Source organism: Miscanthus floridulus, chromosome 15 (assembly GCF_019320115.1).
Source record: "Miscanthus floridulus cultivar M001 chromosome 15, ASM1932011v1, whole genome shotgun sequence".
Lineage (NCBI taxonomy): Eukaryota > Viridiplantae > Streptophyta > Magnoliopsida > Poales > Poaceae > Miscanthus > Miscanthus floridulus.
This window is the reverse complement of record NC_089594.1, coordinates 74,616,231-74,639,557: the sequence shown is the minus strand read 5'-3', so window position 1 is coordinate 74,639,557 and position 23,327 is coordinate 74,616,231. Positions and strand designations below refer to the sequence as shown.

The 23,327-nt window shown below is 44.2% G+C and overlaps 4 protein-coding genes and 2 pseudogenes across 10 annotated transcripts; 3 read left to right on the top strand and 3 right to left on the bottom strand.

The window, feature by feature from the left end:
- Positions 1 to 1,309: 1,309 nt before the first annotated feature.
- Positions 1,310 to 4,431, top strand: LOC136508935 (uncharacterized). Of its 4 annotated transcripts, none has more exons than XR_010772146.1 (4): positions 1,310 to 1,515; positions 1,613 to 1,719; positions 2,826 to 2,905; positions 4,063 to 4,431. XR_010772146.1 is itself a non-coding variant. In XM_066503714.1 (4 exons), the coding sequence occupies exons 1-3, from the start codon at positions 1,367 to 1,369 to the stop codon at positions 2,843 to 2,845; spliced, it is 276 nt and encodes a 91-aa protein (XP_066359811.1). In that variant the 5' UTR covers positions 1,310 to 1,366; the 3' UTR covers positions 2,846 to 2,877; positions 4,063 to 4,431. The 4 variants fall into 4 exon arrangements, 3 of the variants coding, with proteins under 3 accessions (XP_066359811.1, XP_066359809.1, XP_066359812.1); XM_066503714.1 differs by having other exon boundaries at positions 2,826 to 2,877; XM_066503712.1 differs by lacking the exon at positions 2,826 to 2,905 and adding an exon at positions 2,180 to 2,246.
- A 215-nt stretch (positions 4,432 to 4,646) lies between these two features.
- On the bottom strand, positions 4,647 to 7,072 carry LOC136506410 (B3 domain-containing protein Os12g0592300-like). Of its 2 annotated transcripts, XM_066501333.1 has the most exons (5): positions 7,050 to 7,072; positions 6,823 to 6,945; positions 5,844 to 6,261; positions 5,443 to 5,684; positions 4,647 to 5,060 (listed from the first exon to the last, which is right to left on the bottom strand). In XM_066501333.1, the coding sequence occupies exons 1-5, from the start codon at positions 7,056 to 7,058 to the stop codon at positions 4,782 to 4,784; spliced, it is 1,071 nt and encodes a 356-aa protein (XP_066357430.1). In that variant the 5' UTR covers positions 7,059 to 7,072; the 3' UTR covers positions 4,647 to 4,781. The 2 variants fall into 2 exon arrangements, with proteins under 2 accessions (XP_066357430.1, XP_066357431.1); XM_066501334.1 differs by lacking the exon at positions 7,050 to 7,072 and having other exon boundaries at positions 6,868 to 6,901.
- Positions 7,073 to 9,213: 2,141 nt separating this feature from the next.
- Positions 9,214 to 10,590, bottom strand: LOC136507672 (B3 domain-containing protein Os12g0592300-like; annotated as a pseudogene).
- A 252-nt stretch (positions 10,591 to 10,842) lies between these two features.
- On the top strand, positions 10,843 to 13,609 carry LOC136509624 (pentatricopeptide repeat-containing protein At2g13600-like). The gene is made up of 2 exons (XM_066504365.1): positions 10,843 to 12,879; positions 13,361 to 13,609. Exon 1 carries the CDS (start codon positions 11,027 to 11,029, stop codon positions 12,557 to 12,559), a length of 1,533 nt encoding a protein of 510 aa, XP_066360462.1. The 5' UTR covers positions 10,843 to 11,026; the 3' UTR covers positions 12,560 to 12,879; positions 13,361 to 13,609.
- A 918-nt stretch (positions 13,610 to 14,527) lies between these two features.
- LOC136509465 (B3 domain-containing protein Os12g0592300-like) lies at positions 14,528 to 17,804 on the bottom strand. 3 transcript variants are annotated; one of them, XM_066504255.1, is made up of 5 exons: positions 17,750 to 17,804; positions 17,497 to 17,640; positions 15,937 to 16,366; positions 15,482 to 15,723; positions 14,528 to 15,110 (listed from the first exon to the last, which is right to left on the bottom strand). In XM_066504255.1, the coding sequence occupies exons 2-5, from the start codon at positions 17,614 to 17,616 to the stop codon at positions 14,835 to 14,837; spliced, it is 1,068 nt and encodes a 355-aa protein (XP_066360352.1). In that variant the 5' UTR covers positions 17,617 to 17,640; positions 17,750 to 17,804; the 3' UTR covers positions 14,528 to 14,834. The 3 variants fall into 3 exon arrangements, with proteins under 3 accessions (XP_066360352.1, XP_066360353.1, XP_066360355.1); XM_066504256.1 differs by having other exon boundaries at positions 15,946 to 16,366; XM_066504258.1 differs by lacking the exon at positions 17,750 to 17,804 and adding an exon at positions 16,460 to 16,671 and having other exon boundaries at positions 17,497 to 17,623.
- A 1,210-nt stretch (positions 17,805 to 19,014) lies between these two features.
- On the top strand, positions 19,015 to 21,563 carry LOC136507671 (phloretin 2'-O-glucosyltransferase-like; annotated as a pseudogene).
- The last annotated feature ends 1,764 nt before the right edge of the window (positions 21,564 to 23,327 follow it).

Sequence of the window (23,327 nt, the reverse complement as noted above, 5' to 3'; positions counted from 1 at the left end):
TCATATTTTCTATTTTCCTCATAAGAGGTTTTTAAGGGAATATCAAAGACATTTTTTCCTCGTCATATTTTCCCACGTGGTTTTTGGGGGAGGTTATACTAATTATGCCCCATAGACCATAATATTGTTCTAAACTAAATTATGGGCTTTTCCTATAAAGGTTTTCCCATATAATCGTCATTTCTCCTGGATTTTTTCCGATGGTTTTTTAGGAGTTTAATGACGTATCATCAATATTATCACCTCATATTTTTTCCTACAAGGTTTTTTTGGAGGTTCTGAAGCTGTTGATTGATCTTAAGACTAGATGCGATCAAGGGGGTGTTAAGAAGCAATCCATTGCCTCAGGAGATGAACCAATAGGATTAGAGTGATCACATCCACACAGATCCTAACCTACAGATTAGTGACGTGGATTAAGTCCTAACCTTAGATCTAATCCTACGATCAATGTAAAATATCCTTGTAACTATGATCCGTTCCCCAACAGGCGTCTCCCCCTTCTACTCCTAGGAACCGACATCGCCGGGAGGGATATCCGTTCGCGACCACGTTTCCACGTTCCTGAACCGACGTTCCCTACTCCCATAGCGTCCTTCCAACTTGTATAAATACCGAGATCATTCAATGGAAAAGGGCAGTTCGATTCATTCTCTTTCTCTCGATTACAACCACTCTCAAATAGGGTGTACGTGCATGCGTACGTTCATAAGGTTAAGTGTGCACTCGTGTATATGAGCATCTGTGACTAAACTGGGTCTAAAAAATAATGGATCATGGCATGGAGACCGGGGTGATCCGAACCTATTATTCCCTCGTTTGGCGCTACAAATTAGGATTATCGGAGTAAGAACTACTACTAGATTATAGCATGTACGTTTTATGACCATAAATATGAGTGTCCTTGTGCAAGTTAATTTGTAAAAAAATATTTATATAAAAATGCATTTTATTCTTCATGAAAAAAGAGTTATACTATGTTACAAAAGTACCAATCTATATTCTAAATTATATATGTTAATTAACTTTTTTGGTACATCCATTTTACATAGGCTGAGGTTAAAAATGGTTTGATGACATACCTATACGTGAATTTTTATAAATTTATATTCGTGATTGTGATGATAATCAATCAAGATAGGATTCGTGTCTATCTTGATTATTGTTTTCCTCAAGTCCAGGAACCGATATCGTTGAGCTGCAGAGAGAGGCGCCGGCCTCTTTAGCAAAGCCCATTTCTAACCACTGGTGGGCCCAAGGGGCGCAGAATCGGCCCACGACTCCTCTCCCCTATACCCCGCCTGCCGCCGCCACCATCTCCTCCTCCTCCTCCCATTTGCCCTCGCCGACGAAACCCTAGCCAGCCATGGCGTGGCGAGGTCCCGCCACCCGGGCCGTCCTCGCCGCCGTCCGCCGCTCGGCCGCACGCCTCCACGCCCCGCGACCGTTCGCGGCCCCGCGCCGCCGCGTCCCGTCCGCCTTCGCCACCTCCTCCTCCCCTCTCCCGTCCGCGCGGTAAGCGATCCAATCCAACGCCCCCACTACCACGTGGAGCCCTGGGGAACGGTGGTGATCTGACACGGTAGATGGGATCGGGGTGTGGTTTTTGCAGGCCTCTGGCAGCGATGATGGGGTCCCCGGTGACGGTGGCCGCGGTGATGGCGCGTCTCACGGCGCACCCCGGTGCCAGCGCGCGGGCGTGCTGCGAGCTTTCCCAGGGTACGTTCCCCGCTCTTGTGCCATCTAAAGTCGTGCGGCTGAATCTAATGCTTCCTGCTGCATCTAATGCCGTCCAATGCTTTTTTATATATAAATAATGCTGATTTGTGCTCGTTGTTGCGACGGTGTGTCGCCTGCGAAGTTCACTTGGGACACTGAAGGGATGTATGTTGTAGATGCATTTGGCCATTGACTTGTTGGTTTGAATCAAGTGTGGCTTGGAATGCAGATGTAGTTTTGAGCGAACCTAGTTCTATTGCTCATTGCATGTCATTTTATCATTAATAGGTAGATCATGAAACCAGTATCTCATACAAACTCTTACCTACTACTGTCAAAAAGTGCAATTTCAAGCAATGCAGGGGCGCACTAGGGGCTATATGTTATGTACGCTTTATTTTCTACTCTTAACAAAGTTGAGTGGAGCTGATTTAAGGAGATTAAAATTGGGATTTTATAGGGAGTGGGAAAGATGGTTGATGCTGGAGACTGCACAACTTGATGGGGACCTTCTGTCCTAGAATGATGTAGGTCCCCTTTTCACATTCTTTCCCCATTTCCCCTTGAATATTGAATTACACAAGTATATTTGATTAGTTGTGAGTTTGGAATTGTTTTGGAAAAAGAAAGTGAACTCATAAATATGCAGTGTGCGGCCTTCCCTGTTAGAAGTAGCACACTAATGCTTGGATGCATTGCTGGTGTTTTGATTCATCACCAGCCTTTGTGTGCTGTGTTCTTACCATCATTTCTGAAGCATGAAAATCGTATAATGATGTACATTTATCTACAGTCAGTTTTTTAATTCTATATTCTCTTTAACTTGAAGGGCGGGCCTGGTGCAAGCGGTAGAGTCTTACCGCCTGTGACCGGAAGGTCCCGGGTTCGAGTTGCGGTCTCCTCGCATTGCACAGGCGAGGGTAAGGCTCGCCACTGACACCCTTCCCTAGACCCCGCACAGAGCGGGAGCTCTCTGCACTGGGTACGCCCTTTTATTCTCTTTAACTAAATTGGCTACATTGTACAACTGTTCAAATACTCTACCTAGAAACATTTTTACACTATTGAAACTTTAGTTGATTGTGGGTACGGTTGGGATTTGTTAGGAAACGGAAAAGATGGGTGATGCAAGAGAGGCCATTGTAGAGCCTGCCAAAGGTGCTGGTTTGAAGCATGTACTCCTTTGGTAATACTGATTTTTTTCTCATTCATCCTAAACCAAAATTCAGCAGAACTGGGCCTATTAGTAATTCTCTCCGAAACATTTAGCAGATTTTAATGTCAGAAAATATTCCTGCAGTATCAACCCTATATAATAGACATGACCTATGATTCTTATTCTTTGTTTGATATCAATTGCTTTTTGTTTCCAATCATTTTTCCAGCTAGAGAATGGTCTTTCCTCCCCCCTTTATTTTCTTCATATATCATTATAGTACAAGAAAAGGAATACAAAGCACCCGCCCATAGGAATCAGTTCAAACATTACATGGTAGGAAAAAAAAAACAGATGCACCGCACCATGCATCAAATAGCCACTACCAAGTCAGGGCCTAAGTTTTTGTATCCAGGCAGCAGCTTGCCGCAGGGCCCCTTCCTACTCCACTGATCTCACCCCACCAAACTACACTAGCGACAGCTCCACAAAAAGAATGCAATTGTTTCTGTATTTTCATAGTTCCCAATCAGTAAGAATAATGAATGTATTCAGTGCTTTCTGTGGTTCCTTGTTTACACTTTTGATCACTTGGCAGTTGGCACCACCAATCCAAATGTTTTCTATGACTGTCGCATAACACTTACTACTTACAGAGTTTCAGTTCTCATAGTTTCTACTGTTCTTGGATTCATTTTCTAACTTGCTGTCTATTTGGGGTTAGTATCGGGCCTGGTGCAAGCGGTAGAGTCTTACCGCCTGTGACCGGAAGGTCTCGGGTTCGAGTCGCGGTCTCCTCGCATTGCACATGCGAGGGTAAGGCTTGCCACTAACACCCTTCCCCAGACCCCGCACAGAGCGGAAGCTCTCTGCACTGCGTACGCCCCTTTATTGATTTTGTCATTGTGGTACCTTTTCATGATTGGTCAAATGTGGGGCTAACAAGTTCATTTTCTAACTTGCTGTCTATTTGGGGTTTGTATTGATTTTGACAGTGCGGTACTTTTTCGTTATTGTTCTAATGTGGGGCCACCAAGCATGTTATCTCCTTTCTTATCTTTGCTGTGTGCCCTGATCAAAGCTTCTTTTTTTCAGATTTGTCTGATTGTTGTTCTTGATGTCTCATATTGCAGTGAACTTTAAATTTCTTAAGCCTTTGCTTACCATATACTGCCGCTATTTTGCAGGTACTTGAAGTTGTTGTGTAGATCCCATCCTTTCGAAAGGATAAAAGATGTGTCTTTGGGAAAAGCTATTATGGCATTTTTTCCACTGCAAAGTTAGAAGAATTTACCCAGCAATTGCCAGTTTCCTCGTTAGGATCTTAGAAGACTGAAATAATCTTAATGTTACATGGAATGGTTTGTGCACATGGATTTATCTTTCCCCTTTGGTACGCGATATTATACTACCATCTGCAGAGATTCTTTGGTGTCAAATTTCAGTTGAGCTGAGTTAATTGGTAGTGTTACCGTGCCTTGGTTACTTTTGCATGAGGTGTTAACTTAATTTTCATTGTCATTTTTGAAATCATTGGTGACGACACAAATACTTAATCTGTGTTGTACTTCTCCTGAATGTTTGAGATGCGCCTATCGTCGTATATCGTCATATTGCTTGCTGTCACTCTGCAACTGTCTCTTTTATGCAAAGTTTATTTGTGCATGAGTTACGGATGATGGCACCATTTGCTTAGAAACATTAACACATCTCACTTCCAGTAACCATAGCCATACACATAGCTTCATAGCAGGGTAGCAGTGCTCACTTAGGAGTTCAGTTTTTTCAGTCAGTGGCACATACGTGTACATACATGATACATATAGCACAACACTTGCATCATGGTACATAGCAACTGCACAACACTTGTGCATCACTTGATACATAGCAAACTAGGGACGTGAACTTAGGCCACCAGCACAATCTTTCCATTATCAACCTTCCTGAGGACATGGACAACCATCGTCGTCCTCTTGGCGCCTTTCATCAGCTCAAAGACGCAGATGTGGTCCTTGTGCAGCCTGTTGTCACGGACGAACTTGACCCAGCGGCAGCAGTTGAAGCCTCTAGTATGGCTGGCGTGGTAGTACTTGACGAACCACTTCTCTTTCCTGTTTGGCCTGAGGAGCAGGATCTCATGGGATTTCCCCTCAAGGTGCTCTGCTGCAAATCCATGGTGAATGGTCTGCATTGCAAGCACCAAGCATAACTGGGTCAGTCCTTACTGCACGGTGCATAGTTAACACTGGAACAAATGTTGGAAACACAACTCATACTGTCACACAATTAATGATACTAATTACTACTACTGATTGCATAAATGGAAGTAAAAAAATTATGGTTTACGACAAAACTAGTTTATCTGATTGCGTAAATGGAAGTAAAAAATTAGGGTTTACGACAAAACTAGTTTATCACTGATTTGTAATATTTGGGTAGGCAGTCATATGATGAGTAACCGAAGGAAACTATTCTATTTCCTATCGAATCAAATGGCCACACTACAGAAATTTGTATGGAGCTTCAGATCAGCAGAGAAAAAGGTACACAGAAATATATGAACTGACCAGCATGTTGTTCTTGTGCCCAACATGGGTCTTCAGCAGGACAGCCACAAATGCTGGATTGCCTGGTTGAATCGAAGCCAAACTGAATATTTGATCCCGTTCACCATCAGTTAGGATGTTGGCAGACTTTGAGTAGTAGTAGCTGGAATCGGCAAGCCTGTCTTCGTCGCTCTGCTCTTCATTGCTCATCGCCTCTTGCTTGATATAGTAATTGCTATTGCTTGGAGGTTCAGGCTCTTTCCCTGTCAAAAGTGTGCAATATTTACATGAACTTGATAAACTTGGATTTGAGCATGAGCGCGCAAAACAGATTACTGATTGTAATTTGTAGATGACATCTGTATATAAATTTAACAACTGAATACCCAGCTTTAACCACAGCAAATGTGTACTCTACTTACTTGGTTCAGTCCTGCCACCCTTCTTCTTTGAAGTAGAGGTCCCAATGAGGCACAACGGCATTCCCAAGTCTTCTGAATCACTGAACATGCGGTGTTCAGCTTGTTGATGTGCTCTGCCATTGAAATGCTTGTGCATGCAAGGACCCTTCTTAGTGGTGAAGAAACAAGACACCTTCTCGCAGCCACTTGAGTCCAAGATCAGGACATCAAAGGAGCAGTTGCCACTGCGTGTGAAGATCACAAGGTCATTCTCTTGTAGCTCATGTGCTCTGGCAAAATCATCCCATCCTGACTTGAAGACCAGCTCATCGGCATTCTTTGTGACATCGACGAGCCATGTTTCGCCACTGGGTGATTTCAGGTTGAACACTTTGGTGATCTGCCCATTTCGGTTGCTCACAAACTTGTTCGGTATGCTCTAAGATAAGAACAGGAGACTCATATATCCTTGAGGATAATGGTGCAAATGACTTGGTTATGTGTCTGATATAAAGAACTGTATGTCCAAATAGTAACTCAAATGGTCTCGGTAAACGAATCAGTGACAAATGCAAACTATTGATAATTGTCAGATAAAATAGATTTCCCCCTTTTTTCTATAAGGAGGCTCATATATCCTTGAGGATAATACTTCGTATGTTTTAAAATTTATTATAAAAGTATCAATATTTATAATACCAAATTCGTACCATTAGATTTTTCATAGAATATATTTTCTTAATATACCTATTTCCTGTTATAAATGTTGATATTTTTCCTACAAATTTAGTCAAATAGTCAAACTTAGGATAGTTTGACTTGACATTCTAAGAACATCAAGTTTTTTTGGAACCGAGGTAGGTTGTCCTTTTATTGCCTATTTTCCTCTCTGTAACACTTATCCAGTAACAAACCAGCACACAAGCTCTCAACACAACCATAAGCTTTCATAACTAAATGATGAAACCTTGAAGAATTTGGCAGCCTAGTGGATACTTACAATGCCCTGCGCAAAATCTCCTGTCATGAGCTTGAAGAAACTCACCCTCTCCCTCACCATGTGCTCCTGGTAGCAGTGCTCTTGCCACTTCCTGCAGCTCTCACACCGCAGATGGGGGGCCATCTGCCATGCAACCACACAACATTGTCACAGCATACATCTTCCAAAGTTTGTCTGGCTAAATATCTGTTGGAAATCATAGAAGGAAGTATGGAGAGAGTTCTTACCTTGTTCATCCTGCATTCTCTGGTCGGCTGCAACTTGCTCCGTTCACCTTGATGTTAACGAGGGAGTGTTTTTATGGAGGTGAGAGGAGCTGTTACTAGTTTTTGAGCGGTGGAGTTGTTACTAGCTATTACTGTGAGATTGGACATGACATATGCTTGGCTAGAGGCTGGTAGACCAATTGTTCATGGACCTTGGTCACTGCCAACTGGGGTCAGGGTGACTGATGCACTAGGATCCTTTCTTTTTATTGTTTGGGCGGTGAACACTAGAATGTTGTTTGCCTCATCTTGGGGAAAGGTAAAGTTGGCACTTGGGAGTGAGGCGAGCAGTGAACAAAACTTGTTTCCTTTTGCTAATTCTTACAGGGGGGGGAAAGAGACCTGTTTTAGCTGCTAGCAGCACACAATTATTCCAAGAACTAGGTCGTCACAATCTGATTGTCTCAAACAAGAATCAAGCAAAATCAGTATGATTTCAGATAATTGCATGATCGGAGTCTTATATTTGGCTTCTTTATCACACAACATATCAGCCTGTTCGGGAGGCCGTATCGTATCGTGGATTATTTACTGCTAACTGATTTGATATGAGAGAAAAACACTATTCTCAACTAAAAATTTACGATTGTTTATGAGCAAACGAACAGGCTGTGAAAAGATCAGACTCCAACTTCCAAAATCTGAGCTGAGACCCACTACCTTAGCAGCAACTTCACAGTGCCAGCACATACCATGTCACTGTTTCAGAACTTCAACAGCTGTACACATCACATCACAATTCATCATATGAAGGAAACAGACGCCACAACAATGCATGGGAGGCATATCACTGCAACTCTGCAAGTGCTACTGTACAAGCTTCCACTTAACATAGGCTGTGTTTAGTTCGGGAAAATTTAGGAATTTGACTACTGTAGTATTTTCGTTTTTATTTGATAATTAGTATTCAATTATGGACTAATTAGGCTCAAAATGTTCGTCTCGTGATTTTTAACAAAACTGTGCAATTAGTTTTTTTTCATCTATATTTAATGCTCCATGCACATATCACAAGATTCGATGCGATGGCTACTGTAGCACTTTTGGAAAAAGTTTTTAGAACTAAACAAGGCCATAGAAATTGCCCCCTCCCTGTAGCAACATTTTTTTTTGAGACGTCCCTGAAAGAACACGTGAAGATCTAAAAAGCACTGCACCAGATGGGAGATCTGAACCAGGCACAAAAGCATAAGCCAAGGGTAACATTTGCTTAGGCCTTGTCTAGATCACCTTCAAATTTCAAATTTTTTCACTCTCTCTCCATCACATCAATTTTTAGCCGCTTGCATAGAGCATTAAATATAGGTAAAAAAATAACTAATTGCACAGTTTAGTTCGAAATCACGAGATGAATTTTTTGAGCTTAGTTGGTCCACGATTGGACAATATTTACCAAATAAGACGAAAGTGCTACTATTCATCGGGTTGAAATTTTTTGCAATCTAAACATGACCTTAGAAACGTTTACATTACATAGGCCACACCTTGTTCTACGCCCTGTTCGCTTGATAAGTCATAATTGAAAATACTGTTGGCTGATTTGGTGTGAGAGAAAAATATTATTCGTTGGCTAAAAAAATACGGCTTATAAACCAAATAAGCCCAAGCAAACAGGGCGTTAGTTGCCATACTGCTGATCGCGAAGTTACCTTACATGATACAAAATTACACTTGCATTCCTTGCAAGCATCACTAGGCACTTCCAGTTTCAGTTCACAATGCTACCCCTGCATAGTACATACTGCAGAAACTAAAAAAAACTGAATCTACGAGGGTATGACCATCTCAGGCATTGCATTAAGAAAAAGACCTTCTCACGTAGACCCAAAAAACCCCCGAACCCCTGCCCCACCCTTACACAGCGACACCGTCGCCCTATGAGAACGGACGGGTCCTTAGACCTGTGCTTTGACGTGGGGCAGACGAGGGGATTTTTTTTTACCCCAGCCTGAAATTCACTCGCATGGGAAGTTAAAACCAGGACCTGAGGAGTGCCGGCTCTAACCAGTTGAACTAAAGACCCTTTGACCTGCAGAAACTACAGCAGTACAAGTGCACTACATCAGATTAGCCTACCAGAATAAACTGCAGCCTGTTCGGCTGGTACTGATACGATCGTATACGATCATAGATTATTATTATTGACTGATTTGATATAAGAGAAAAATACTGTTCTGACTGAAAATTTTCGATCGTTTACGACCAATCCAACAGACTGCCGGTCATTGGCCTTTCTGATGGCATGGACTGTCATCGTCACTCTCCTTTTGCCTTTCATCAGCTCAAAGACGCAGATGTCACCCTCACGAAGCTTGTTTTCGCTCATAAACTTAAACAACGGTTAAGTTGTGGAAACACCGGGTGCGGCATGAGTAATAGTAGCTAACAAGCCATTTCTCTTTCCTATTTGGCCTACGAAGTATGATATCATGTGCTCTTTCCCCAAGATGATCAGCAGCAAATTTACTTGGGATGACCTGTGCAATAAAATCAGCTAGTTTAACATTGTATCGGAAAGAGTATAATATGAAGATATTCACATGATTCTTTTTTTTTTTGAAACTGATATTCACAGAATTCTAGTGTGGAGATGAAGGTACCACCATCAATATATGAGGTAATATAAACACTACTGTGAGATTTAATTTTCCTTAAAAGCAGTATGTTAGGGTTGGTTATATTCATTCCTTGGTATATACAGTTAGCTGCTTTTAGGCTGCCAGCAAATTTCCACCATAATAGCAACATTTGATAGCTTCAGAAATGTTGCTACCATTTGGTAGCTTCAGATATAAAAACAGAGCACCATTTGAGTGGCTGCCAGCAAATTTCCACCATAATAGCAACATTTGAAAGAGGAAAGCTTTTTTGTAGTACCTATTAACAAATCAAAACCTAACTTACAAAGATCTCACTTGCCTAAATTAAATATTCAATTCGTTTCAAAAGTAAATAAATAAATTAAATATTCAATCATTTTAATTTTCTTTAGCTATATGAACAAACTAACCAGATGGTTGTTTCTGCGCTGAACATGGTTTTTCATCAGAACTGTCACAAATACAGGATTGTTTGGTCGGATGGAAGCCAAACCTATTATTTTCTCCTTTTCCTCATCTCTTAGTCGATTGGCAAACTTCGAGTAGTAGTTAGTTAGCATATCCATCATCACTATCCTCTTTGCCAGTTGCCACATGCTTGACAATAAAGTTGTTGGTGTTTGGTGATTCATATTCACCTGACAAGAAAGATCTACATTATGTATATTGTTTTATATATACTGAAAATGATCACTCCAACAGTATTGATGATGCATAGTTTCAGGTATATTATTTATATACTACCTTGAAAGATAAACATATTAAGACATGCCATGTACTAATTTATTCAGAACAAACAATGCCTAGTGTTGCACTGCAAACTTATAGTACTGTTACTCACTTGGTCTAGCCTTCCCACTGGGTTCCTTCAAAGGAGAAGCGTTGTGAGGGAACGAGGAGCGCGGAAGGGGTAAAGCGTAAGGGCGGCAGCGGAGCGAAAGCGAGGCGTGTGAAAGTTTATTTTATTTTTTATTAGACGAACTACGCATGCAACAACGAGTGGAGCGAGACATTTAGCCTTCCGAGCCTTTTTAACGATAGCGTTACCGTTTGGATAACTTTAACAGAAAACCATAGTTGCGTTTTCTCATGACAAAGAGGCTCTCTGAGAGCGGTAAAAAGCAGCCGGCACCCGCCCCTGAAACCGGCCGAAATCCTTTCCGAAACTCCGGCGCGCTCGCCGGGACAGACACCTCGCCCGCTGGCCGTAGCCATCTCCATGCCACCGCGTTCACGATTTCTCACAGCTTCGCCGCCGGCGAACTCAATCGCGCCGCCCTTCCTTCCTGTCCTCCTTGTCCGAGCAAGAGGATCTTCTAGTCCGACGCGGCTGCGGGCATGCCACCTTCACGCGCCGCCTCATGGCAGAGCTCAACCCCGGCGGCGTGGGACGCCACGTCCCTCGCCTCGGCCCTGAAGGCGGCGGCCGCCCGTCGCTCCGCGGTCCACGTCGGGCCACTCCACGCCGTGCTCCTCAAGCTCGGCCTCTCCGCCTCAGCTATCCACGCCACCTCCCTGGCGCACCTGGCGCTGCGGAGCGGGCTTCCGCGGTACGCGCGGGAGCTGTTCGACGAGATGCCCCGCCGGGACGTGGTCTCCTGGACGTCCCTCGTCACCGGCCACGCGCACCAGGGGCTACACCGCGACTCCCTCGCGCTGCTCCGGCGCATGGTGGCGTCTGGTGTCCAGCCCAACGGCTACTCCCTGTCCGGTGGACTGCTGGCCTGTGCGGGTGTCGGCCGGAGCGCGCTTGCTCACGGGAAGGAGATCCATGCCAATGTGGTCAAGATGAGCTCTCGTGGATCGGTCGACCCGGTTGTGGAGAATGGGGTTCTTGATATGTACTCGAGGTGCGGAAGCATAGAGTATGCGTTGAGAGTGTTCAGGGTGATGCGTGTCAGGAACACGGTTGCTTGGAACTCGATGATGGCGGCTCTTCTTGGGAGCGGACAGGCTGAGGATGCACTGAGGTTATTTGTTTCCATGGCTTCTTGTGGCGTTGGTGCGGACGGTTTCTCGTTCTCCATAGTCGTGGATGCGTGTGGGGAGCTGGCGCTATTGAAGCAGGGGATGCAGGCGCACACGCAGGTCATTGGTGGTGGATTCGAGGCAGATGTCGTTGTCAGGAACTCCTTGGTGGATATGTATGCAAAGTGTGGTTGTGTTGATTCGGCCGAGCTTGTCTTTAAAGCAGTGTCATCGAATGATGCTGTTCTTTGGACCACAATGATCTCAGCTTATGGCAAGTTTGGTCGAGTACGGGATGCGGTCAGCATGTTTGACAGGATGGCACACTTGGGAATAAAACAAGATGGCATCGCGTATCTTGCGGTTTTGTCAGCTTGTAGCCATGGTGGACTTGTTAGAGAAGGTTGGTACTACTTCAGTTTGATGTCTGATGGTTCGAGCTCAGTTAAGATGCAACCTGAGCACTACGGATGCATGGCGGACCTCCTATGCAGGAGAGGTTACCTAGAAGAAGCTCTTGAATTCATCGAGAATATGCCATTTGACTCGAGCGTTGCTGCTTGGAGCGCGCTACTCAACTCATCTCGAATACATGGGAATGCCAAGTTAGGTCAGTTTGCGGCGTCCTGTTTGCTCAAGCTTGACCCTGAGAACCACAGCAACTGGGTTGCTCTATCAAGTGTGCATGCATCAGGGAATGATTGGCATGAGACCTGGACGATTAGAGAGAGCATGAGCAGAGAGTGTGTGAAGAAAGAGCCGGGGTGTAGCTGGGTTGAGTTGTGTGATGGCGTCCATGTTTTTATAATGGCCGACCAGTCTCATCCTGAATTATTTCAAATATTGCAGAGTCTTGATTCTTTGAAGGATGATATATTGGTGATGCCTTGGCAAGTTACATAGAAAATCTATATTTTATATCACCGCTTTGTTATAGGTGGTTTAATCTCACTGCACAGTAGGTGATAATTCTAATCAAAACAATCAGCTATGTAAAGTTATTGCTCAATATACTGAGTGATGAGTTGATGACTAATTGTTTGGACCTGCTGCTGATTAGTAAAATCAGTGACTGATACTATTGAATTCTTTTGGTGAATATGCAGTTTGGAAAGCACAAAATCTTTCTTCCACATGTTGTGCGTGTTAGGTTGTCCACATCTCATGATGCGAAGGCTGGAGTTTCTCTCACTGTCTAAAAAGGACATGTAGCATGCACAAAGGTATAATTTGCTTGCCTCATTCTGTCAAGCACCCCAATTTTCTTCCTTCTTAATTTGCTCCTTCAATTGTATCCCGTATTAATATTATCAATTTGTTAATTTAATGGAAGCCACATCCACATTATCTGGTTTTGGAATGTGATGTGAGTCACTTTGTAGACCCTTATTCTGTTTTTTCATCGTAGTGTTAGTTACCAGAACATTTGCCTGTTAGAAAGAGCATGGGTGGAGATTAGGCTTATGAGGCATCGAATGAGAAGTTCTAGTGAGAGCTTAAGGACTTTGTCTCGATGAGAAAGTGATGGATGCATTCTGAAGCAAAGGAGTTTGACAAATAATTAGTTTTTGATAATTATGTCTTTAGAAGACTTCTCTTTTACCTGAGAATACTTTGTAGGCTTCTATCTTCATAATCTGGTTTTCTTATTAGTATTTACTATTTAGTAAGGAATCCTTCTGCAATTCCTGTTTCACTTTCCAGGACTGAGCTCACATCCAATTGGTAGCATGGGTGCAAGTTTCTATGGATGAATGGGTCTGAGCAGGAACCGGGATGTCAAGTTCTTCACACACTTCTCAACTCCACTAGGTAACCACTATCTTGAAGTCTGGGACTAACCACAATTACTTTGTAGGCTAGCACTGGGACACACACACTTGCTCCGCCCCCCAGGCTAGCTAACTCGGACACACTTGAAACCAGGTGAAGCCCACCAAAGAAAGAGGTCCTTATCTCCGTCTAGCTGTGAGCTGAATAGTGATCACAGCATTTCTGCTAGGCTGCTTTCAGGATTTGTCCTTTGTTCGGTTGTTTTAGAACCACGATGTCAGAAGGTGATTGTACTCAGACCGAGACGAGTGAAATGCTACGATCGCTGTTACTTCTGTTGCTTACTTAGCTGCTATCAGCTTAGCTGAAATAAATGTTTTCATCCATCAGGTCTGAACTCTGAACCTTACCCGGACCGGACTACCTATCAATTCACGCAAATTTGTCTGCTGCAGAGATAAATTTCCGCAAATTTATCTGGTGCCGGTGAACAGAGATGCACGTAGTCTGAAGAAAAGATGCGATATCTATACTTCTCTACCAATTCAACAATTTCAACCCTTTTCCTTTTTATTGGATCATGAATTTCGACTAGTTGAATAAAGAAAAGGGCCACGAGGCCCACGACCCAATTTTTACTCTAGGCGGGCCAACAGGTTGCGGCTGGCTTTCCACTGGGCCGTCCGGATCAAATTGGGCCGTACAAGGACGGGCCTCTGTCGATGTCCAAGGTCCACTTCCTGTGGCCCGAAGCCCAGAACCCCAATTGTTCAAGACCATAGCTGTCACAAGACGGCTGTCTCAACTCATCATCAACCACAGTCGGCATTATCCCTAATAATTACCCATCTAGAGCTGCTCTTGCAATAAAACACTTCAATATGTACACTTGTACAGCAGCATAGAAAAGGTGAAGTTGCATTATTCCAACAACTCTGATCAATCATCCTTACTCCCGCTTTATATGAAAGCCTGAAACTTCACAATGGCAGCTCATGCCATGCAACCATCTACCAGAATCTTATGAGAATGCACATCATCATACGAGAAGATCAAGCCACGCAAATGCATGAGAAGCATATATTTATATAACTGCAACTAGTTTCACAATCACTAAAACATAAACAAACCTTCTACTGAACTCAACTCCAGACGGCCTGAAACAAAATGTCTGGACAGAGACTACCCGAGCACTGCACTGGACAGAGATCATTTTTAGTTTAGGGCACCATTTGCTTCACAAACGCTGGTTGTTCTAGTACCCTCCCTACTGCATCAACCAGTTACCTGACAGGACACAAAAGTTCACTCCAGGCACCTCCAGTTTCAGTTTCAGAAACTAGACCTGTACATGTGCATTATCTAGGAGGATTTATACAACGCAGTACAGCAAATATATAACAACTTATGCTACCAGAACAAACCGGTCGTTAACCTTCTTGATGACATGAACGCTCATAGTAACCCTCCTTTTGCCTTTCATGAGCTCGAAGACACAGATGTCACCCTCGCGAAGCTTGTTTTCGCGCACAAACTTGGATAAATGGTAGCCTTTGAGGCTTCGGATGGCTGTCGTGTAATAGTACCTGACATACCACTTGTCTTTCCTGTTTGGCCTACGAAGTATGATCTCCTGTGATCTCTCCTCAAGATGATCAGCAGCAAATTGGCTGGGAATGGTCTGCACAAAGCATCGGTTGTGTGTCAGTACTGATACAGGGTAAGATCAACAAAATTAACATGCCTGTCGTAAATAGACGCACAAAATTACCGCTAGATAGGTATTGTTGCTACACTGGACCTGGATGACAACTAGACAAGGCATAACCACTAATTTTGAGCTTCAGTAGCCTCAAACAGAATTTCACAACTTAAAGGAAAAAAGCACTTTCATTAGTGAGGGGCAGATTCAGTCCTTACTGTAATTACACTAGACGTGCTAAACTTTTTCTCATTCTTATCAAGTATCATCCCAAAATTCTGGACTACAAGAGAATCTTCTACAGGCCTAAGTTGATGATGAAATGGTCTGCATTTATTGATTAATCTCACCAGAAAGTTGTTCCTAGAGCGAACATTGCCCATCCCCAGGACAGTAATAAACGCAGGATTGTCCGGTGGGATTGAAGCCAAACTGATTATTTTCCTTTTTTCGTCATTGCTCAGTCGATTGGCAGTCCTCGAGTAGTAGTACTTGGAGTCAGTGTATTCGTCGTCACTATCCTCTTCATGGATTCCTTGTTGCTTGACATCATAGTCACTAGTACTGTTTGGAGATTGAGCTTGTTGTTTCCCTATGACATGAAGAAAATGCACACCAAATAGAGCAGATTATACACTAAAATTTATCAATAAAACACACTACTTATAGTGCATAGTTTTAGGTGTATTAATGCTGCCAAACCAATACTGCAAGAGAGGAATATATTAGAACATCTCTAATTACTTAAAGATTAATAAACATGCTGGCTAGTTTTTCACTACAAGCATGTACAACTTCTCCTTACTTGGCTTACTCTTGCAAATAGATTTCTTCGAAGTAGAAGCATTGTGAGGGGATTCAACCAGCTGATGTGGCGGTGTAGTAGTATCCTCAGAATCACTTAGAGAGTAACACTCAGCTTCCTTGCCCTCCATATTGTTGAAATGCCTCCACATATTAGGACCAAATCTGTTGCCAAGAAGAGAAGACACTTTCTCACAACCACCTCCTTCAAAGATGACCACCTCAAAGGAAGAGCTGCCTCTGCATGTGAAGAGAAGGAGGTCATTCTCCTTCAGTTCATGAGCCTTGACAAAATCCTCCCATCCAGACACGAAGAATAGCTCATCCTCATTCTTGGCTACACCAACATGCCATGTTTCACCACTGGGTGTTTTCATGTCAACACCTTCGGCGATCTGTCCACTGAATTTCTTCACAATCTCCGGTATGCTCTACAATAATGGAAACAGAAAAAGATGTTTGGTTTCAGAAGGATGATACTGTAATAGCTAAGAAAAGTCATTTCTTCATAAAAAAGGGCGTACCCAGTGCAGAGAGCTCCCACTCTGTGCGGGGTCTGGGGAAGGGTGTCAGTGCCAAACCTTACCCTCGCCTGTGCAATGCGAGGAGACCGCGAGTCAAACCCGGGACCTTCCGGTCACAGGCGGTAAGACTCTACCGCTTGCACCAGGCCCGCCCTTCAAAAGTCATTTCTTCATAATCACTGCTTAATTGATAAGTGTTATCTTGAAACTAGCTGAAATGCATCAGCACTGTTATAAGTGTTCCTTTTTTGAAACAATGTTATAAGTGTTCCTAAGATTCATATAAAAGTACTAGAACAAATTATGTGTATATTTGACTCTTTCACCCCTTTAGGCAACAAATCACAGCTTCACCAATCACAGGGCTAGCTAGAACAGCTCTACATGGTGCACAACTTCTTCATTCTGCTCTATTGTCATTTCACACATCAGGTTTTCTTTTCTTTTGATGGTTATCACACATCAGTCTTTATTATTGCCTTTGTCACAGTATATGCTACCTCCTCCATACCAAATTAATTGTAAGTCATTTTAGCTTTTTCCACATACATAGATTTTGCTACGTATTATGTCTAGATACATGGTGAACGGTATGTATCTAAAAAACAGTCTAGAATGACTTACAATTTGGAACGGATGGAGTACTAAAATCATTAAGGCACTGTTTGGTTCCCAGGAATTGAGAGGAGCTGGAAAGTGATCTAATAATAAAATGGGAAGCACTTTCTAGATATTAGTTTTAATTCAGGGGATCCAAACAGGTCCTAAGAAAAAAGCATAAAACTGAAGTACTCGTGTAAAATGTAAAATGCACTAATATTGCTTTCACATGGAAAAACCAGAATATTTTTGTGACTATCGGTGATTGTGGTTCTTCTGACAGAGTAGTCCACCGCGGACACTTATCTGCTATATATAGGAGTAAAATATAAACAGAATATTTGACTTTGACATTTAACTATTTAAGACATCTGTAAACAAAGTTAGTGTTCATTGTCATGGTCTCATGGATGTGGTCGACCACTGCCGAAACTTACAATGCGATGAGCAAAATCTCCTGTCATGCGCTTGAAGAAGCGGATCTTGCTCACATCCATGTGCTCCCAGTAGTAGTGCTCCTGCCACTCCCTGCACCTCTCACACCCCTTCTCAACCATCTGCCTGAGTGCAATCCCACAACACTGTCACAGCACCAAAAAAAAATCACAGGATCAAATGCAGGAGAGAGAGAGAGAGAGTGAGAGGGAGAGAGAGAGGGAGGGAGGGAGGGAGAGAGATGAAGATTTTTACTGAATCTTGACCGTGCTCTCTTGTTGGTTCCTGCGAGTCTGAGCTTTCAAGGTGAAGCTGCCTCCCCTCGTCGATGTTAACGAGAGCGCGTTCTTGAAGAGTGATCATGACGGAGACCGGAGTAGTTACAAGCTTTTACACCACCAAGCTCAGCAGATACTACTGGACCAGGTGTTCGTAGACCTCGGTCACTGTGATGTGGGCCTACCGTGCCAAATTGATCAGGGCAGTCCGGTAGTGTTTATCTCATCTGGGAGAGCAGTAAAAGCTGGCAGTACTGGAGCAAAGCGTTGAGCAAGATTTTTAAGCGTGAATTTGATATCCTAGATATTATGAGTTATTTTGATTTATAGCCCTAGATTATAGGTGTTTGGAGTTATTCTACATGTATGTATTCAACCTGTTCGCTTGGTCGTAAACGATCATAAATTTTCAATTAAAATAGTATTTTTCTCTCACACTAAACCAGCCAGCAGTAATAATCCACGATTGTATCAGCACCAGCCGAACAAGCTGATTATCTTCGATGAATAGAACGGAGGTGGATAGTTGGATTCTAATAATTTAGTGATTGAAAATTATAAGAATCTCTCCTGGATCCAAATAAGCTTCAAGGGCGTTAGCTGTTTTTCTCTCTCTTCGTCAAATAAACAAGAGATGGAAGGAGCTATTTTTTTTCTCTCCTCTAGCTTAGCCACTGTAGAACAAAGTTAGAGCTAGCACATGTTCGTTTGATCGTTTCTGTGACTTATAAGCCGGCTGATACTATTTTGTTATAAGAGAAAAATACTATATCATAGCTGATAAACATGACTAATACGATCAAGCCAACATGTGAGAAAAAGCTCGACGTCCTTAATACAAACGCTCCCGCGTTGCTCCTGTAGGTGGCTCGAGCCAAGGAACCCTGCTGCCCCCATTGCTACCCACCTCCCAACCACCATCATCTCACTACAGATATTTTTAATTTTAATCCTTTTATAATTTTTATTTTTAAAAATATTCTATTTTTTTTTTTGTCGCACCAACCTGCCTGGCGTCACAAATCACACTGTCACGCCACATGCACACGCAGAAAGATCTATCACATTGGACGACAATTTTCACGTTGAAAACCTTATCACACGGGATTGGCGCGACCGAATTTTTTATTTTTTAGCTGTTTTCTTAAAAAATATTCACATTTAGGTCCTCGGTGGTTTTAATTTCGTTTTTTTTGACCCTGTGCTCGGCGCCGTGGATAACACGTCTCGACGCTGTAAGTCATGGCGCCGAAGTTGGATGCGCTGGCAGCCAAGCTGTCTGATCAAGAGCTGATGTGGCACCAAGTTTGGTGCGCCAAGCTGGACTCTGGCAACTGGCGCTACTTTTTGGTTTTCGCACCCATCAACATTAACTGCGCCACCAACGCGCTCGTCTTCCTCGCCCTCCCCGGGATGCGGGGAACCCTGGGCGCGGCGGGATTCGGGGAGCTCGGCGACGCCGTCCTGACGTTCGCGGGCGTGCCTCCGCTCAAGGCCTCGGAGCTGCCCCAGCTGATCCGCGACGACGGCGCCGCGGGCGAGGACAGCCTCGGACTGGCTTCCCGGATGCCGGAGGCACGCGGGATCTTGCTGAATTCCTTCGAGTCGCTGGAGCCTCGCGCCGTGCGCGCGCTCAGGGACGGCCTGTGCGTCCCCGGCCGCGACATGCCTCCGGTCTACTGCGTCGGGCCGCTGGTCTCGCCTGGCAGAGATAAGGACCACGGCTGCCTCCGGTGGATGGACGCGCAGCCGGACCGCAGCGTCGTGTTCCTCTGCTTCGGGAGCATGGGCGCGTTCCCAAAGAGCCAGCTTGAGGAGATCGCTGTCGGGCTGGAGAGCTCCGGGCAGAGGTTTCTGGGTCGTGCGGAGCCCACGCGGCCCCGGCGAGCAGGCCGACGATCTCGACCTCGACGCGCTCCTCCCGGACGGATTCCTGGAGCGGACCAGGAGCAGAGGTCTCGTCGTCAAGAACTGGGCGCCGCAGGTGGACGTGCTGCGGCACCGCGCGGCCGGCGCGTTCGTGACGCACTGCGGGTGGAACTCGATGCTGGAGGGCGTCACGGCGGGCCTGCCGCTGCTGTGCTGGCCACTGTACGCGGAGCAGGGGCTCAACAAGGTGTTCATCGTGGAGGAGATGCGGCTCGAGGTGGAGGTGTGGAAGAGCCGCGTCGGGGACGAGGACGTGGTGAAGGCCGAGGAGGTGGAAGCCAAGGTGAGGTGGGTGATGGTGGAGTCCGACGGCGCGCGGGCGCTCAGGGAGCGCGCGGCGGCGGCGAGGGACAGAGCGGCCCAGGCGCTGGCGGAAGGGGGGCCGTCGCATGCTGCTTTCCTGGGGTTCCTCGAGGATTTGAAGGCCTGGTAACGGCAAGATTTCTTTGAATTTTATTTTAAACGATACTGCTTTGTTGGGTATTCTACTTTGTTTGTACATATGGGTGCTTTACTTTGGCTTTATACTAAAATCAGCTTGTAGTATCTAAAACATTAAACTACTTTTATTAATTTTCTCATAAAGTATGTTTTGGTTGTGGATTTATTTGAACATCTATAAGTATATTTTTTTTTCAAACTTACAACCTGTCTTGTTAATGCTTTGTGTAACGGCCCCGTTCACTGGTCTGAATTTTGACTGAAACTGGCTGAAAACACTGTTCTGGCTGAATTATTGTGAGAGGAAAACACTGTTCCGGCTGAAAAAACAAGCCGAATAAGCCGAATATGGGGTAAGCCGAACGGGACCATAACTTAGCTACATGCTCTATCAAAAAATTAGATCCTATGTTACTATTAGGGTTGACTAGAAGTTGATGAATCATCCTTATGATCTTGAACCAGAAAACACACCCCTGCATCGGTTGACAGGGCGGCTCCGGCGCAACCTCTCCGGTGCCACCGAGCGTCTTCCACATGCCGTCGTCTGAGCCAACCACGGGATGCCCAGATGGAGGCAAGGATGGTGCCGGCAGGGCTCCAGCTCTTGGGCTTGCGCAGGCCGAGGACGTCGGCTCCTAGATTCGATCGGAGTTGGCCCTGCCATGGGGATCTAGGCGTGCAGAGCCGCAGCTGGACAAGGACAACGGTAGCGGGGATTAACGCCCTTCTTGGCCAGCATGCCTGGATTTGCACAGGGGAAACTAGGAAAGGTGTGTGGCCGACGCTAGGATGGTGTGGTGATGGTGTTTGTTGGTGTTGGCGGTGTGGTGGGCTCATGCGTGGGCGTGACCGAGCTCTGTGGTGCCTGCGCTCTTGACCGACAAGGTGGGGCTGCGTGGATGCAAGGCGGTCATAGAGGCAAGGTGAGGTGGCACGTTGGTGGCGACCAACCGACCATGTAGCCATCGGCTGCTTCTTTTTTTAGTGGAGTCTGCTCGTGAGGCGAATCCAAGTTTTCACCTAAGTTGCAGTGGCACGTCAGCGCTCCGCGAGGATGGTGAACGAATTGGTAGCGATGGTGGTTCTTCATTGCTGATGGCAGCCCCTCTAGAGGCCAGAATTGAGTCAAGATGGGTGGAGGCCAAGTCGAGGACTCGAGGCATGGATGTTCATGGTGACGGAAGGCTTTCGGATAGTAGAAGGTGTTGGCATAGCATTAGAGGGTTAGACTTTTGTATGACAGTTGAGGGTGATGGTTTGGTGTAACCGTGCGCCAATTGTGTCCGTTAAGTTGGCAAGAAGGTCGGCGCGGGAGAAGGTGGCTAGCAGAGGTGGATTGTCGAAGTGACCTGTATAATGTGGCGGCGGGCTGTTCGGTATAACGGTGGCTGTTCTGGTGCAAGGAGACCTTCTATCGGCAGTTGGAGGGCCCATGTGTATATTCTCCTATTTACGGTGAGGCAACTTGGTTAGCCGAAGCTATGGTGTATGCATCGGATCTTGATGGAAATGGATGCATGTTGGTGTATGCATGAACGCTCATAGTAACCCTCTCATAATTATTTGATTTATAGCCCTAGATTATAGGTGTTTGGAGTTGTTTCCACATGTATTATCTTCAAAGAATAGAAAGGACGTGGATAGTTGGATTCTCATAATTTGGTGATTGAAAATTATAAAAAGGCTACTACGAGGTAATATATAGTTCGAAGCAATCTGAGCCATTGACTTATTAGATTTTATAAATTAAACAAATAAATAAATAACCTAATAAATGAGAGAGAATCTCTAAAATCCAGTGATCACGGGTGCAAACACGGAAGTTGGGGGTACACTTGCCTCCGTGATTAGAAAAAAGCGGCCCCCCTTCCCATCGGTGCACAGTGTACCCACAAGGCAGCGAGGAGTTTTTTTTTCCGTGCGCACACCAGCATGTTACGTAATTACTTAAAAAACATGTTACCTACAAAAAAAAAAAAAACAAATTGGTAGCTAAACACGTTAATCGAGTCTAAATAATTTTGGCGTTCTAAAATATGTTAGACATTAACATGTTATGTAGTCAAAGGGTATGCATTATGCTAACTTGATTAAAATTATATTATATAATTAAGGGGATCTTCTAAATTAAACCATGTTGCATGTCAACTAATGAACATTGGGAGTGAAACACGCTAAAACATGTAGCTATCACGTATAGGGGAACAAAAAGTTACATGCTAATCAAATAATCAAATTATGTTACGTACATTAGCTGTTATGGTAGTATATACTAATCAAATTATGCAATGATCAAAGTTGCAAAATAAAAGGATTTACCATATCAAATAGATCTAGAAAAAATATTTTTATATCTAAACTTTCCTTATTTATCATATTTTACCAAATTAATAAATTAATTTATTTATATTTCACATATTACCTCCTAGGAAGTAATATATCATCCTAACCATCCGATCTTATTAAATGACGATCTTATTAAATGAACGGCTTATAGTCATTTGGAGGTACCACAGCAAATCCCATGGAAACCTCTCCTCGATCCAAATAAGCTTTGGGGGCCGTTTGGAAGGGCTTAATTATAGGGCTCAGCCTTCAACTCTGACACCGTTCATCGGAGCCATTTTTTTCTCTTTTGTAAACGAATTAGGAGCCAGGATGAGCCATTGTTTTTTTTCTCTCCTTTGGCTCCTCGGGCAATGTAGCACGAAGTTAGAGTTGGAAGGAGCTTGGCCAAATAGGTCATTAATACAAACGCTCCCGCGAGCAGTTGGCTTAGGCGTCCCCCATCGCTACCCTCCTCCCTACCACCACCTTCTCACGTACTATCGCCGGCGTGCACCACCAGACGCGAGATCAAAATATACTCTAGATCTTTGGTTGTTGTTTTCTCCTCGAATATAAATACCTAAATGCACATATACATGCACGTCCTATGAACAAACACGCAGACACCCTATATTTTATGAGCACCTATAAGAGATTAAATCGACAGACCTAAAAAATTCACAAAATCACCGTAGACATAAACATACCTATGAATGAATATATGTTTTCCGTCGTTCATTAGTTGGTTGGTTGATAGAGTAATTTAAGAGCGTTCTCTGTGTTCTGTTTTCTCCTCTGATTCATTATTTGACTGAGAGATGAGAGGAATTTTCGGTGTCCTTCTTTGCATAACT

Excerpts from the sequence above, each read along its gene's own strand:
- LOC136509465 (XM_066504255.1), bottom strand. The coding sequence starts at position 17,616 with ATGGTTGAGAAGGGGTGTGAGAGGTGCAGGGAGTGGCAGGAGCACTAC. Across the intron at positions 16,367-17,496 it reads GAGATTTTGCTCATCGCATT|AGCATACCGGAGATTGTGAA; the intron begins GTAAGTTTCGGC and ends CCATTATTGTAG. Across the intron at positions 15,111-15,481 it reads GCTCTAGGAACAACTTTCTG|ACCATTCCCAGCCAATTTGC; the intron begins GTGAGATTAATC and ends TGCTTTGTGCAG.
- LOC136506410 (XM_066501333.1), bottom strand. Across the intron at positions 6,262-6,822 it reads GAGATTTTGCGCAGGGCATT|AGCATACCGAACAAGTTTGT; the intron begins GTAAGTATCCAC and ends TTCTTATCTTAG. Across the intron at positions 5,061-5,442 it reads GGCACAAGAACAACATGCTG|ACCATTCACCATGGATTTGC; the intron begins GTCAGTTCATAT and ends CTTGCAATGCAG.
- LOC136508935 (XM_066503714.1), top strand. The coding sequence starts at position 1,367 with ATGGCGTGGCGAGGTCCCGCCACCCGGGCCGTCCTCGCCGCCGTCCGC. Across the intron at positions 1,516-1,612 it reads TCCCCTCTCCCGTCCGCGCG|GCCTCTGGCAGCGATGATGG; the intron begins GTAAGCGATCCA and ends TGGTTTTTGCAG. Across the intron at positions 1,720-2,825 it reads GTGCTGCGAGCTTTCCCAGG|GAAACGGAAAAGATGGGTGA; the intron begins GTACGTTCCCCG and ends GGGATTTGTTAG.
- LOC136509624 (XM_066504365.1), top strand. The coding sequence starts at position 11,027 with ATGCCACCTTCACGCGCCGCCTCATGGCAGAGCTCAACCCCGGCGGCG.